The sequence below is a fragment of the Mesitornis unicolor genome, unplaced genomic scaffold (assembly GCF_000695765.1).
Source record: "Mesitornis unicolor isolate BGI_N332 unplaced genomic scaffold, ASM69576v1 scaffold5059, whole genome shotgun sequence".
Classification (NCBI taxonomy): domain Eukaryota; kingdom Metazoa; phylum Chordata; class Aves; order Mesitornithiformes; family Mesitornithidae; genus Mesitornis; species Mesitornis unicolor.
Window position 1 is genome coordinate 32559 of NW_010209112.1, and position 15369 is coordinate 47927.

Genomic DNA, 15369 nt, shown 5'->3' on the forward strand with positions numbered 1-15369 from the left:
CTCTTGGCCTTGTTGGACCTCATACAATGGGCTGCAGCCCATTGATCCAGCCTGTCCAGGTCTCTCTGTAGAGCCTTCTACATCCAGGTTCTTGATAAAGATATTGAACAGAGCTGGTTATAACACAGAGCCCTAGGGGAACACCACTTGTGACCAGCCTCCAACTTGATTTCAGTCCATTCACCACCACTCTCTGGGCCCAGCCATTCAGCTAGTTTTTTACCCACCACAGTGTATGCTTATCTAGGCTGTGGGCAGCCAGTTTCTCCAACAGAATGTTCATAGAATCATAGGATGTGTGGGGTTGGAAGGGACCTTTAAAGGTCATCTAGTGCAACCCCCCCTGCAGTGAGCAGGGACAGTGTTAATAGATCAGGCTGTTTAGAGCACCATCAAGCCTCACCTTGAATATCTTTAGGGATGGGGCTTCCACTGCCTCACTGGGCAACCTGTTCCAGTGTTTCACCACCCTCATAGTAAAGAATTTCTTCCTAATGTCTAATCTAAATCTACCCTGCTTTAGTTTAAAACAATTGCCCTTCATTCTGTCTCTACACATCCTTGTAAACAGTCCCTCCCCAGCTTTCTTGTAAGCCGCCTTCAAGTACTAAAAGGCTGCTACCCACAGCCTTCTCTTCTTCAGGCTGAACAATCCTAACTCTCTAAGCCTGTCTTCATAGGAGAGGTGCTTCAGTCCTCTGATCATTTTTATGGCTCTCTTCTGATCCTGCTCCATCAGTTCGATGTCCTTGTGTCTGAGGGCTCTAGAACTGGACACATGACTCCAGATACTCCAGGTACTCTCACCAGAGCAGAGCAGAGGGGCAGAATCACCTCTCTCACCCTACTGGCCACACTTCTTTTGATGCAGCACAAGATATGGTTGGCATTCTGAGCTGCAAGCACTCATTGTTGACTCATGTCCTGCTTTTCACCCACCAGTACCCCCAAGTCCTTTTCCACAGGGCTGCTCTGTGTCACATCATAGAATCATAGAATGTATTGGGTTGGAAGGGACCTTTAAAGATCTAGTTCAACCCCCCTGCAGTAAGCAGAGACTATGCAGCCCTCAGCCTGTACTGATAACAGTGATTCCCCTTGTCCAGGTGCAGGACTTTGCACTTTGTCCTTGTTGAACCTCATGAGGTTCACATGGGCCCACCCCTCCAGTTTGTCTAGGTTCCCCTGGAGGACATCCTGTCCCTCTGGTATGTCAACCACACCACTCAGCTTGCTGTTATCTGCAAACTTGCTGAGAGTGCACTCAATCCTACTGCCTTTATAATTTATGAAGATATTAAACAGCTCTGGTTCCAGTACAGACTGCCGAGGGACACCACTTGTCACCCACTTCCATCTGGACATTGAGCCATTGACCAGTACCTTCTGGATGTGACCTTCCAGCCAATTCCTTATCCACTGAGTGCTGTTGGAAACTGTGTCAGAGACTTTATTGAAGTCCAGCCTTTCCTTCATCCACTAAGCAGGTCAGCCTGTCATAGAAGGAGATCGGATTAGTCAAGCAGGATCTGCCTCTCATAAACCAATGTTGACTGGGCCTGATCATCTGATTGTCCTGGACATGCTGTGAGATGGCACTCAAGATGATCTGCTCCATGACCCTTAGTCTAACAAACTAAATGTAACTAGGAGCCTTTGAGCATGTGCTGGATTATAAATGTGAATGTAGCAATGAGATCACTCTTTTTTACCTCTTTCTTGGGAAATAGTGGATTTCTTAATTCACTTAAGTAGGAAACATTTGTAAATTGTATTACTAATATCAGATTGGAGATTTTCCAGATGTAATTTGCTGTTTTCTGGATCTAAGACCAGAATTTTCAAGGGATTACAGTCAATTTGAACAAGAAACTGCTCGTTTTTTTGTTCGGGATATCTAAAAGATGCCAGCAAAAGGCTTCATTATGTCCTTCCATCAGTGCTTATCTTAAAGATAGTTACTGCTTTCCCTTTTTCTGTATTTCTTACTATTTCACTTTACCTTGTGGTAATAAAGATAATCTAAAAATGTTACATAGTACAAAAAGGTGAACTTAAATCTCCAGGCAGCTGAAAACAATAGCTATGAGAGGTGCCAGCTGCCTCAATCTTCTCAATGACAACAGTGTGAATTTGTCACTTTCTGACTATGGAATATAGCATCTTGACACTAATTTTTCACTGTGATTTCAATTACTGCTGTGAAAGGTTGTAAAATCAAAGGTTGGTTTTTTTCCAAATGTAGAAGTAACTCCAGAAGAATTTTTTTTACCATGAGATCAATCAGACAGTGGATAATCTCCCAGGGGAAGTGGTGGATTCCCCTACACTGCTCAGTTTTAAGAGTCAGCTTGACAGGGTGCTGACTCAACTAATTTAAACTATACTTTTGCTTTGAGAGGTTGGACTAGATGATCCTTGTGGTCCCTTTCAACCTGGTATTCTATGATTCTATGATTTTGTCTGAGGTGTGTACATTTTCCTGGGCTGCTAAACCTCTTTGTTTTACAATAGCTTGGACAGTACAGGTTCTCGTGCATCTGGTGGGGTCTTCTCATTCCTTGGTAGCTATATCCAGCTGCAGACTTGATCTGTCTGAAACTTCATTCTGTAGGGCACGTTGGAGATGAACTGTCTTGCCATGCATTCAGATGAGAATGGGTGCTTGTCCTTTGCTTATACAGTCTAAAATGTATCAGTAAGAAAAGGTGACTTCTTTCTGTCAATGCTCATCTTAATGAAAATGCTGACTGAACTAAGGAAAAATTAGTTTGTCTAAATTGTCTCCTTTTGGCCCATTAGATAATACTTACTAATTTACAATTATTTTCTTGTAATTTTACTTTAATTTTTCCACACCACATTTGGACAAAATTCCATTGCCAACACAGAGATGATTTCTGTGATGCTCTTTTTCCACTTTAACATCTTAATACATTTTAAACGGTCACTATAAATGTTGCATAACTGTTTCTTCAAATATAATAATGATGATAAAGCAGAAGAAACTGTCTCCTGAGATGCCTACTGAATGCTGAATTTCATAAAAGGGTATTTTCTTCTTTTCGTTTCAGATTTTGGGAAAATAAGTTGCTTGTCATGTAGTTAAGCTACTCATACACAAAACTTGAATACAGTAGGTTGATGAACTGACTCCATTCAAAGCTCCTTCCAAACTGGAACATGATGGTTTTGCCTTTAGACTAGCAACATTCTTGCCATGTCTACATCCTTATTCCAAGGAGTGACTCTTCATTACTCACTCAATATTAAAACATTTTTTTCTGGAATTGCTTCAGTTCCTAAAAAGTCCAGCCATTTTTCAGTCTTAATTTTTCAAACTTGAATGCAAAGCTTGTACACTTGACTGCTCAGTTGTCAGTCTATCTGTCTCTCTTCATCCCCATGTTTTCTCTTTGCTTTTTTGAATCCTGTATCAGATTCATCCAAAGTCGGTGAGATTGTGAAAATCTCAAAGATACAATGTCACTTTATTGAAAAGCAGTGATAGTATAGCCAGGAGAGACTCAACACCAACCAACCAGACAAAAAGAGCTCTTTCCCCAAGTGAAGGAAAGGCAGATAAAACTCATGTATTATGTCTTGCCTGGAGAAAAGCACAAAATTCTGGAGGAAATAAGACTTGGTTATTTTTTATATGTCTGTAAATACCTTATTTGCTGATCATTTCCTTAGGGCATATGTTTAAACACTTACTGCATCTAATTAAGGAATGCTTTTAAAGATTTGGGATTTTTTTAATAAGAATTACCAATATCCTTTAAATTCTGTGATCACCTCATGAATTTTGAAAAGCTGTTTATAGTTTAAGGAAGAGTTTCAGGTTCAATCCTGTCTGGATAAAGTTGTAATAATAACAGGCTTTCCTCTGATTGTTTATGTTGTTTGGTAAACTTGCTTCATTTTTCATCACTCAGGGACATAAAAATCCTTATGAATGTGTTAGCTGTCTAAATGGAGCTCATGTAAGAGCAGAATTATGCAGAAAATATGTCACCTAATTGCCTTAGCTGTTTCTTGCATACAGCGGGAAGATTCAAGAGATTTTAATGTGTTTCTGTTGTGTAACACAGTACGAGTTCCACCAGAAGAAGTACTGAGTAGTCTTAGTGTGTAAAGAGATATGTCTATACAATAGCCTTATCTTATGTATCTAAAGAATCAAGCTAATGTTACTGAAGTGTGGATAGACATTTGTTTCTCTCCCATTCTAGGGCCTCATCTGTTGGTGGTACTTGTATTGCAGAATTTTTCAACTGGGTATCTACCAAGAGTTTAATTGCTGCTAATACAGGATAGGCATTAAATAGAACTATTACAACTAGAAAATTCTAGAAACATTGCTGTAGGCTGACTTGAAGTATACTTTTCATATTAGCCAAATTAAAATGTACAAACAATAGTAATAAATTCTGACAGCATGGGGATAAAATAAATTATATTATGCCTATATAATGACCATGTCCAGACAACAGGTGATGTTGACATATGATAATAAATGTATTATATCATATGCCAGAATACTTTGTCTTACTGTTCTATGTAGCAGTCATGGTGTGTGGGTTCTGTCATATTTCACCAGGTTAACATAGTTGTTCAAATAATTTTCAGCTTCTTATGGATATTCCTTTGTTTGTAAAACTGATGTGTATTCATTATTTTCTTGTTTTTAATTAAAATTAATTTTCTATTAGCTACCTCCATGTAGAAAAGCTTTGCTATGTGTTTGGTTGCACTGCCATAAGACAATAAAATAAAATAGTGTTTTCTTGAAAACTATTTATACTATATATGATGCTTACAAGGAGGCTTCTTGCAGTATGGGGTATTCTTCCATGTAAATTTATTTTGTCTTTATCTGTATTGGTTGATATGGAAAAGATATTTTATGGGAGAGGAAAGGGAGAAGGAAAAGGGAAAGGATCATGGAGAAAATGATCCCGTTAAAGAAAATGCAGTCTTTCAGGATCAACTATTTGTCTAATTCTATCAAGGCTCACTAATAAATTGCCACCACAATAGCAAGGCGCTCAACTTTTCCCAAGCAGTATTCACAAGCAAAGGCCACTGTTTTATGATCCATTCTGCTGAGCTTTCTGCCATGACAGCAAGGACTCTTGTTTTGTTTCACAGAGGAGAAGTGATGGCAAAGGCTGTAGGAGGTGTCTCTCATTTAGTTTAATTCATGCTACCTGGGAACCCACCCTTCTAATTCCAATTAGATTGAACAGCATGAGTCCCGCATGAGTGCAGATTACGTATGTTCTATCTGATGCAGTTGTTTGAAATTGTATACCCTGATACAGAAATAGCTTCAAATAAGCTATGAAATATGTATGGGAAAGTTTTACCTTTCCCAGAGGTAAGAGAGTACCTTGGAGGAAAAAATCTTTTCACAGAACCATCCTTGGGTGTCAGACAGAAAAAAGAAATGAAAGATATTTCACAGAAAGGTTTTTTTTAGAACTATGCTTTTACTATTATTCTAATGTAATGTGACTAATTTCTTCAAGTCATTGGTACCATATGGTATTTTGTGAAATGCTTGCATACATTGTATTGCATTGTATATGGTTAAAATTAAAAGCATTTTCTGTTTACTGTGGGTTTCCCTTATAGGAGTTAATCAGTATTCTGAAAAAGTATTTTTAGACCTCTAGAAAAAACTTTAACTTGCATCCTAAGGTGGAAAATATTAAACTGAACTTTTCTTAGTAAATTGTAGATAACAAAATGGACTGATTTTTTTTACATGTTTTTCTGCTTACATGATTGAAACTGTGTTATCGTTATAACAATAGCACAATAAACAAGATATATATGCAAGATTGTTTCTTTGTATAAAGAAAAGAAATCCTCCCTGACAACACTTTTTTAACCCTGTGTTACATCCATTCTGAGGTGAAATACTAAAAATTTACTTCCTTGTAATGTTCTATTATTTTTGTTCTTTTTCCTGTTTGCTTGTGTGTAAAGAAAGTGGCATACTTATTTCAGCTGTGTCTAATTGGATTCAAGTCTGCACAGCAGTATTGTTCTGGTTACACTACAGTTATACTCAGATACCAGGAAAGTACCTCTGATTATTTTATTTTATTTTTTAAAATTTAACTGAATTATTAAAATTATTTAATACATGTTAATATTCTCAGACATCAGATTAGGAAGTCCTATTATGCTGTAAAGAGCTGTGGTTGTGTAAGTTGCTCTCTTACATAAATAAATGACCGATATTACTGGAGGCTTTAAGCTTCAAGAAAAAAAATGGAAGAAGTCTTTTATCCTGGTTTTTAGAGGGCATCAGCAGCTTGCTTTTATGAAAAAGTAACAGCTAAATGCACTGCAAATAATTTGCAGTAATCCAGTTCAGTGATTCATGTGTCTGCTTTAATGGGTCATAATTCAGGATAAAGTAACTGAGTGCAGTCAGAGTGCAGACACTGCTTATGCCAGGGACAGTATCTCTTCATAAAACACACCTCAGCAGAAGCAGTTTGCCAGCCCCCTAATATCCTCTGATGTTTTGATGTCCTGCATATTTTTCCGATTAAGTTTTGAGTGCCATGTTTTTAGTTGTATTTCCACATTCATTATCCTCACGTAGACCCTTCAGCGGGTTTGCCATATATGATTATTTTTTTAATGATGCCTTTCTTTCCACTTCAGCAGTTTAATAATCTAGCACATGGCTGCTTCTCAGTACTCAGCATTCACCTCCCCAATACAGAAGAGGACATGTGCTTTGGCTTCAAAATTCCATTTGCAGCTTTAGAAACACATATTCCCTGTGGAACAACATTTGTTTGACATAACCATTCATTTTTATTACCTCTTTAAATATGTTTATCCAGAGTTATCAATAATCATAAATAACTTGTATTCTGTTCTTGTCCTGTTTTTTTCCACAGACAAAATTGCTTACCCAGTATGTATTAAATCTCGGCAAGTATGATCAAAGCTATGACATCAGAGACCGTACAAGATTTATTAGGCAGCTTATTGTTCCGAATGAGAAGAGTGGAGCTTTAAGCAAATATGCCAAAAAAATATTTCTGGCACAGAAACCTGCTCCGTTGCTTGAGTCTCCTTTTAAAGGTATAACTGCCAAAATCATTTGGTAAATGTTCACTGTGTAAAGGAATGTGGCAGCCTATTCTATTTCAAATATGCTCACAAATTGTGTCACTTAGCGAATACAAATGATTAATATGCAAGGGTACTTGATCTGCTTACTTGCTTTTCAGCAAGCAAGGTTTGCATGGTGCAGACACAGTGCATTTCTCTGATGATAAACTCTGATGAACTGATCCATTTCTATTCATGTGGATTTTAAATTTTATTTCAATAACAGTAGGTGTGTCTTTTAAGGAAAACTATTCTTCTGCTTAGGAAAATAACTCTAGTCATTTTTCTGGACTTTAATAGAAGATTGTTAATGTGAGTGTTGCAAATGTTTTATGAATCTGAAATAAATTGAATCTCAGTAGATCAGGTTTTTATGATTTTTCTCCAAAGTCATAATTTTACCTGTGCATTTTCCCCATCTTTTTGCAAATAAGAACTATTGTCTTTCTTCTTAAATTGAAAGATTATCAGGCTATCTTAATAAAAATGCTCCATTATTGTAACAATTTGCAGTTTTAATTTTCGTACTTACTTAGTCCCAGTTTTGAAGCTATAAAAGGAGCTCCATTTTGAAGAAACACTATTAAAATTCTGGATGTGTTTGTGCCAAGACAAGTATATGGATTGTTTAACTGTGCTGTCATTCTTAATATTCACAGTAAAGTAATTTTTAGAGAAGCTACATTTCAGAGCAACACCTCTAAACACACTGACTGATTAGCTTTTTTATTGACCATTATGGGGGAGATTATTATAATCTATGGACTGAAATCAGTTTTTTGACCTATGAAGAGCTTCCTAGTTTATATTTATTCCATGATATTTGAGGTAATATAATGGCAATTACCTTTAGCCCCGATTAAGATTGCTCTTTGTGGTAGAGCTCATGGTGTTTGTGTATCTCTCCCATCCCCCCTTTTTTTAATAGATCGGGATAATTTCCAGCTTGGCACCTTGTCTCACACGCTGAACAGCCAAGCCACTGGTTACCTGGAGCTGTCCGACTGGCCAGAGGTGGCGCCTGATCCCTCTGTCCGAAATGTTGACGTAACCGAGTCGGTATGTCAGCATCATTAAAAGTAACTTTGTTCAAGGCACTCATCGATATAGAGTATTAGCCTAAAATACAAATATTTAAATACTCTCTGTCTGCTGTACTGAAAAATGTTGATGCATGTGAACATCCATGCTGATTATTTTAGCTTGGAAATGGAAAATTTGGAACCTGCAGGATGCTTGCTCTTTTCTTTTCAATGAGTGAAGTGGATCAACTGTAGGCCACTCCTGCATCATCCATGGGTTAAATGGGCTTTTTTCCCCTCCATCTCACTTTTGATTTCATACCTCTTACATTTGCTGTGCTGCAATATGTTAATTGCTGTTAATGATGAGTGTAGCTGGACTACCAAAGTACAAGATTTGTGTACAAATTCAAGTGAAAACAGAAAAAGTCATGTAATATAAACAAAAGGCAGTGGCAGGGGGAAAAAGTATGTATGTTTTGAAGTGTCAAGTTTGGAAGAGACCAGGGTTTACATTTCAGATCATCTGGAGAGAATTAGGAAAGTTTATGATAGCAAAATTACACCTATTAGTAAGCTAGTAATTTGTTGACATTACAGGGCTGGTATTTTACTACCAATAGCTTTTAGTTTCTGGATTGTAAATTCTCAGACAAAGTCATGTTCTGGTACCAGAGTTGTGATTTGTTCATCAGGTACCAGAGTCTTACTGAATGTCAGTGAAAGCTATTGAACAGTAACAGAAATATAAATATATTGGAATATGGTGTGCTGATGGAGCTCCAGGAGGTACATCAGTGTAACAGGTATACCCAGAAAAACACATGGTATTTGTCATGAGCCAACTTCTACAGTAAATTGAACATGAATTAATGTGCATGTAAGATGTTAGGCATAGAATGAGCAGAGAAAATCCTCAAAAAATAGGTGAGATATCTGCAGAAGTCAGTGAACAGCAATGTGGCAGAACAAGCATTTTTCCTTCGTAATTTAATATTACTTGTTTACCTTCTTGTATACATTTCAGGAAAAGAGGTATTTGTGTACAAACTTCTGAGAGCTTTTATGGGAGAGTCTGAAGGCAATCAGGTCAAGTGAGGCATTATAAATGTTAGAGTTGTCATGAAGAAATGTATGGAGGCACCTTTGTCCATAAAAACAAAGTATTGCAGGAAATTGATAAAATTGAGTAACATCTATTGACAACATAATAAAAAACATCTCCATCCAACCATTTAAACCTCAAAAAAATAATGAAAATCCTTTCCCCAAGTTTTTTTGCAAATATTTTCTTTGGAGAGTATCTCATTGCCATTAATTTTGTCATCCTCTAATACTGCATGGTCCTACAAAATGTATGTGAGTGAAGCTGAGCTATTAAGCTGCAGTCCGCAATTAAATTGTGTTTTTTATCCAAAAGAATATTGATGTTTTAAAATAGCAGTTGCTGGGGGTAGCATTACAAAGCTTTAGCAGCTTTTCATGTTTAAGAGAAAGCCAGTGTGTCTCCAGAGCCACACACCATTGCAGGTCACTGTTAGAGCTCTTTCAAAAGTTAGTCTTCAGATCAGAGCAGTCACTGAGGAAGACCTGTATCGCTCTGCTGATACAGTTGTCTGCCCATTTGTTTTGTTTCCTGGCCTGAGTTTTTCTCCTGCTTCTTCAGTAGTAGGGTAGATATGGAAAGAAAAAGAGTCTGGCCAAGGTATTGCCACATTCTTGTGTTCTCTTGGTGGTAAGAATTAGTTTTATTTGGAGAATTGTAAAGGAAGTGAAATGTGATTCCTCTATGGCTACTGGAATTTCTGTTGCCTACTGAGTCCACATCTAATTTTCCCTGTAAAATTCAGAATGATAAAGGTGGTGACTAGCCATATTTACCCTTCATTCAGGTTACAAGCTAAACTCAGCTGAATCTAGAGAGAAAAGTCTCAGACTTCAGGTTCTTTTGGCATAGAAATCTGTTTATGGTTGCTGATGCTTTTAATCTGCTTTAGTAAATATTTTTCTAGACTCTCTAACAGACATCTCACCTTTTATAGGTATGTACAGTACTTTTAGTTCTCTTAATTGTGTAAAGTAAGAGAAGCTTAATAGTTTCATTTGACTTGCTTAGAGGATTTATTTAGAAACTTCTTAAGACTACTATTATGAGTGTTTGCCATGCTATGTGTATATTTTTGTGTTGCTGGTAGTAAAAGTAAACTTCAGCTGAAATTTATTTACAGGCAAAGGAATGGGCTGGACTTCTAGGTAAGACAAAGAAAGAGAAACCTACTGAAAAGTTCTACTCTGAGTCAGAAGAGGAGGAAGATGAGTCTGCCAGTACCAGTTCATCAGGTAATTGTTTGGAAGCCAACTTGCATCTCCACTGCCTGGAGAACTGTATCTTCAGAACTGGCCACTACTTAAAGTATCAGGAAAAAAAGAAAAAATCAAAAAAGCCAGAGATATGTATAAAATCAAGAAATTGGGAGGAAAATGATACGTTTGCTGTAGCTGTGCAATAACTGCCATTTTTACAGATATGGCTTGTGTGTTTATTAAATGAGTTAGACTTTGCTTTGTTTCGCAGTTAAAAAAAGGTGGTGTGATTTTTTTCATCCTGCTTCGAGTCTAGTAAGAGTAGTGAGAGTTTGTAACTCCAATTAAGACTAAATACACCTAAAATTTTGCGGGAAGAGTGCCCATATGCTTGGCTGTTGCAAATTGTGAGTCTCCAATGTTTTCTGGAATTCTTTGTTGATGAAGAACTATTTTGATAACATGTACTGTTGTGTTGATAAATGGCCAAGCTTGTTTACCTGTGTAGTCTCACAAGGGGTTTATTCAGTAAGTTGTGTTATAGTAGAACTCTTAAGTTCTATATCACATTTTATATTTATTATAATGGGGATGATGATGGAGAAGGTAACTGACAGCTGCCTATCAAGTTCAGTGAGCAAAGGTTCTTTTGATCAGTCTCCCACTTAATGCCAGATAAGCAGTCCCCATGACAGCCATTTCAGTAGATGTTAATATACTTCAAATGTAGTGAAGAACATCTTTCTCCCAGGTCTGGACTTTAGACACAGAAAATGTTTAGCATTAGAGATTTAAAAGAATTATCAGCATCTAGTTGAATGTTAGAGGGGCATATCTGAATATGGAGCTTCTTCCCTCTTAATTCCTAAGCTCAGGAAGTGTGCAGAAGTGCTCAAGAGCTGTATCACTGAAATTAATGATCTCTGAAGCAAGACTACATTCACTTCAGATTTTTGAATATTTGGTAACTATATGATTAATTAGAGAATGAATAATTTGTTTAAATCAGTGATTCAGTCATCATCACTATCAGTATTCAAGAACAGATTATCTAATTAAGCAACTGGTTGAGAAGATAATCTTGCAGTTAAGTGAATGTATAGGTTAGAGAATTTGAGGTCATTTCCAGCTCCTGACAGGGTTAAGAAATTTTAAAGAATCCACATACGATTAATTTATAATTAGGCTTTCTAACTTGATAAAGTATAATACTGTAGGCTGAAGAGGGCATACCTTTATGTGACAATTTTTTGTAAAAGTTAGGGGAAAGTTATTTTCTTGCCTGCTTTTGTCACAGGGTAAATAAATAATGCTAAAGCTTGCATTGGATCCTAAAATACTAATTGTGGAAGATATTTAGGGGAAAAAAAATGTAAGAGGAGTTGTTATTTCAGAGAGCAAGTCTGGCAGTGAAAGTGAAGATAAGGAGGAAGGCAGTGGTGATGAGAGTAGTGGGAGTTCCACTTCCAATGAAGAATCAAGTGACGGGGAATCAGACAGTAAACAAGGCACTGTAAAGAAGAAGTCTAGAGCTACTGCTGCAAGGTAGGTATACATTTTCCTGTTTTTATTTTTTTTGTGGCACTAGCTGTTAAAACACTCTTCTAATCTGCTAAGCCTTTAATTAGGCTTTTTGGGGAGTGTATTGGCCAAGAAGTGATGTCTCCTGTTTCAGTGTATGCCAGTAATATTCAGTGTATAATCTGGGTTCATATTTCCATTAATCAGACTACTGTTATGTTTGGAATTAATTTCTGACTTCAGCAAAATGGGTGGCTTTTTGAAAATTGATGTAACCTTGGAAGGCTGAATAAGTGATCAAACAATTGTGTGAAACACTTAATTACCTTTTGCAGCAATTTTGCTGAGAGCTAAAATTAAGTCCTTTAACACTTTGCCATTATGTAACTAAGACAATTGATTTTTCTAAATAATGTTATATTAAAAAGATTATGATCCAAATATTAGAGGCAAGGACTGTGAAGGGGAACGGTCAGAAGATATTTAAGTGTTAGCGCTTTTTAAGATTGCCCATTATCAACAGCATTATCATGTATTAAACTATCATTAAAATTTTGAGTAATTGGGGCTAATACCTTGGATTGTATGAATCTGTTTCTTCCACTGCTGTCAGCAAGTGGCCTCTGCAGACATGATCGCCTTTTACTCTGTGGTCTGCTGCCAGCTCACTTGATGAGTTTGCAACTCGGCTCAGTCGTGGCTGACAGCGCTGATTGGGGCGCAGTACGCACTCTGCTCCTTTTATTACAGACAGTAATTAAAGCAGCTCGCCTTGCCACTTCCATAACAAACACAGCATAATGCCCTAATTATGACTTTATTAATTTAAGTCAAGATTTAATGATTTTAAAAGTGATTTATATTGTTTTTCTTGTTAGAACAAATGAAATCTGTAGGTTAAATTAATACAGGCTTTTCTTCATCACAAAGTTAAAAAGCTAGTTACCAGTAAATTCTTTTCATTAGACTAACATCTGAAATTTTAAGCAGTAAGGTAAACAATGATTACCCATCAAGACTGGCTGATGTACACTAAAGTAACATTTTTCATCTCCAAATCTAGTTTTAAAGATAAGCTAAGAATAAGTTGTTGAACAACAACTTACTCCATTTAACAAAAACTTACTTGTTGATGCACCTACAGCTTTTTTCCAATGACAATGAAGGAAATATAGATCATTTTGTCAGTACTTGTGTTATACATCATGAAGAAACCTGAAACAATATACATTAGTGAATTTTTTTGTTTAGCTCATTGATCTCTAACAAGTTTTTTAATGTTGTTATGTTGGAATATAATTTTGACTGTACCTATTTTTTCACCATTGATTTTAACAATCAGATATGCTACATTAGACCGCTTTTGTGAAGTATACTCTTGTTTCATTTTTAGCTTTGCAAGTTTCAAGTTTGCAGCTTTCAGAAAGAAAAGCTGCTGACTAAAATTTGGGGGGGTTAGTTTCAACTTCAGTTACATGGGTAGGCATTATTAGCATGGGTTAAATGTTAATATTGAATTCTAATATTTTTTAATAAATTTGATTTAGACAATTCAGTCCTGGGAAGTTACTGGGAGAAGGAAGGCATTGCCCGTAACTATTTTCCTTTCTGTCACATAAGATTTCTCAATTCCTCTTCTCTGTATTTTTTTCTTTTCTAAAAACATTGGTATTTCAAACAGTAACATAATATAGTACATTCTTCTATACTGCTCCTAAAGCTAAGCAAAAATGTATAACAACTTAATTTGAGTCCGAAGAGACTCTTTAATAGTTGAGTGGTCTGGATTTGTTTAATTATTGTTGACCTTGTAACCCTTCAAGCACTTCAGTAACCAATTCATTGTCTTGAGGAGGAACCTGAATGAGATGTTATATTAAACACCTGATTTGGAAGTATAAAATGGTTGCGTACAAATCCAAGAGTGGAGGTGGTTATTTTTCTATATGTAATACTAATTTATCTGCCCTGTGATAACTATTAGAAAACAATTTTCACTTTCCATGATATTTCTAGGTAGCAACTCCTCCTGAGACAAAAGGGTAATCTGCTAATTGGCAGTTATAGTATTATTAGAAGTGAACGAGACGGATTTTAGCAATATTCAGTAGCTGTTAGCACAGAGCAACGTAATTCAGTATTGCCAGGGTGAACAGAACTTTACTGTGTGTAGAATTGCTTCTCTAAAGTCTGTAAGGTACCCAATAAGACCAAAGGTGTCAGTATGTAATAGCTCTTCTGCATAAACTCTTTAATGGGTTGAAATATTTGTAGATATTATAGGAGTTATTTCTAGGTTGTTTGATTTAGAAAAATTAACAAAGGAATAAATTCAATGGGTTATTTTATTTAAGTAATAGTACTTGGCAAAAACACCTTATAACCCATCAGGATTTTGTTAATCATAGGTGGAACAGTTTGAAATTTTCCTTATATAAAAAAGTGCAATTCTTTCTGAAATGTCAAAAGCTTGATGCATGCAAATAATATTTTTTTATATTTAATAAGTTGACATTTTTCATTAGCTTCTTTGCTGGTTTAGATTATACGTGATGATTTGTTGTGTACACAGAACAATTCTGTGTACCCTTGAATAAGCTACTCAGCCATCTTAGCTGAGTTTTTTTATTGTGAAGGAATACTGACTTAAAAACTCTTTTAACACAACTTTGAAATGTTAACATAAGATACTGCCCAAGCGGATTCCTTTGGTGGTTTTATATGTCTCTCTTCTGTTGTTTGCTTGGTTTTTTTGTTTGTTTGGTTTTGTTTTTTGTTTTTTTTTCTTGATACGTAGTGGTTCAGAGGACATTACAAAGAAACCAAAGGGGATCTCCAAAAAGAGAAGTACATCTAGTTCCTCTGATACGGAGTCCAGTTCATCCGAAGAAAGTTCGTCAGATTCTAAGTCAGAATCAGATTCTAAAAGTGACTCTGAGTCTGGAAAATCTGGAAGTGCTGCCTCTAGTAAGGTAAAATATGTTTGTTTTAAAAAACTCATGTAAAATTTGAAAAGATGCATCTGACCATCTCTACTCTTTTTTTCTGTTGGAAAATGCAGGAGATGGGAAATGGTTTTATGGATATATATAAAAAAAAAGAATTTATGAAAAAAACGTTTTTACCTTTCATAAAAAGACCAATCCCAAAGTAGTAACTGTTTGATAGTTTAAACAAGTAAGAGTGTTTTATAATGAAAAGCATATTTCTGTTTTAATTCTGTTATATTTCTACTCCAGATAGATGAAGAGTAACAGAAGCTAGTTATTTTTTTTTAGATTACATGCGTCGTTCACAAAAATAATGCCCTGATTTGGCATGATGATGATGTTAAAATGGGATCTTAAAGTATCACAGAATCACAGAATATTAGGAG

The 15369-nt window shown here is 36.1% G+C and overlaps 1 protein-coding gene across 1 annotated transcript in view; it reads left to right on the plus strand.

The window, feature by feature from the left end:
• LOC104547177 (AP-3 complex subunit beta-1-like) overlaps positions 1-14965 on the plus strand; it is a gene marked incomplete at both ends in the record, with an annotated part of 41197 nt that extends 26232 nt beyond the window's left edge. Inside the window, 5 exons of the mRNA XM_010192763.1 lie at positions 6930-7116; positions 8075-8205; positions 10397-10508; positions 11867-12017; positions 14791-14965. Coding sequence (XP_010191065.1) covers positions 6930-7116; positions 8075-8205; positions 10397-10508; positions 11867-12017; positions 14791-14965 — 756 coding nt within the window. The remainder of the gene's footprint in view (positions 1-6929; positions 7117-8074; positions 8206-10396; positions 10509-11866; positions 12018-14790) is intronic.
• Between the last annotated feature and the right edge of the window lie 404 nt (positions 14966-15369).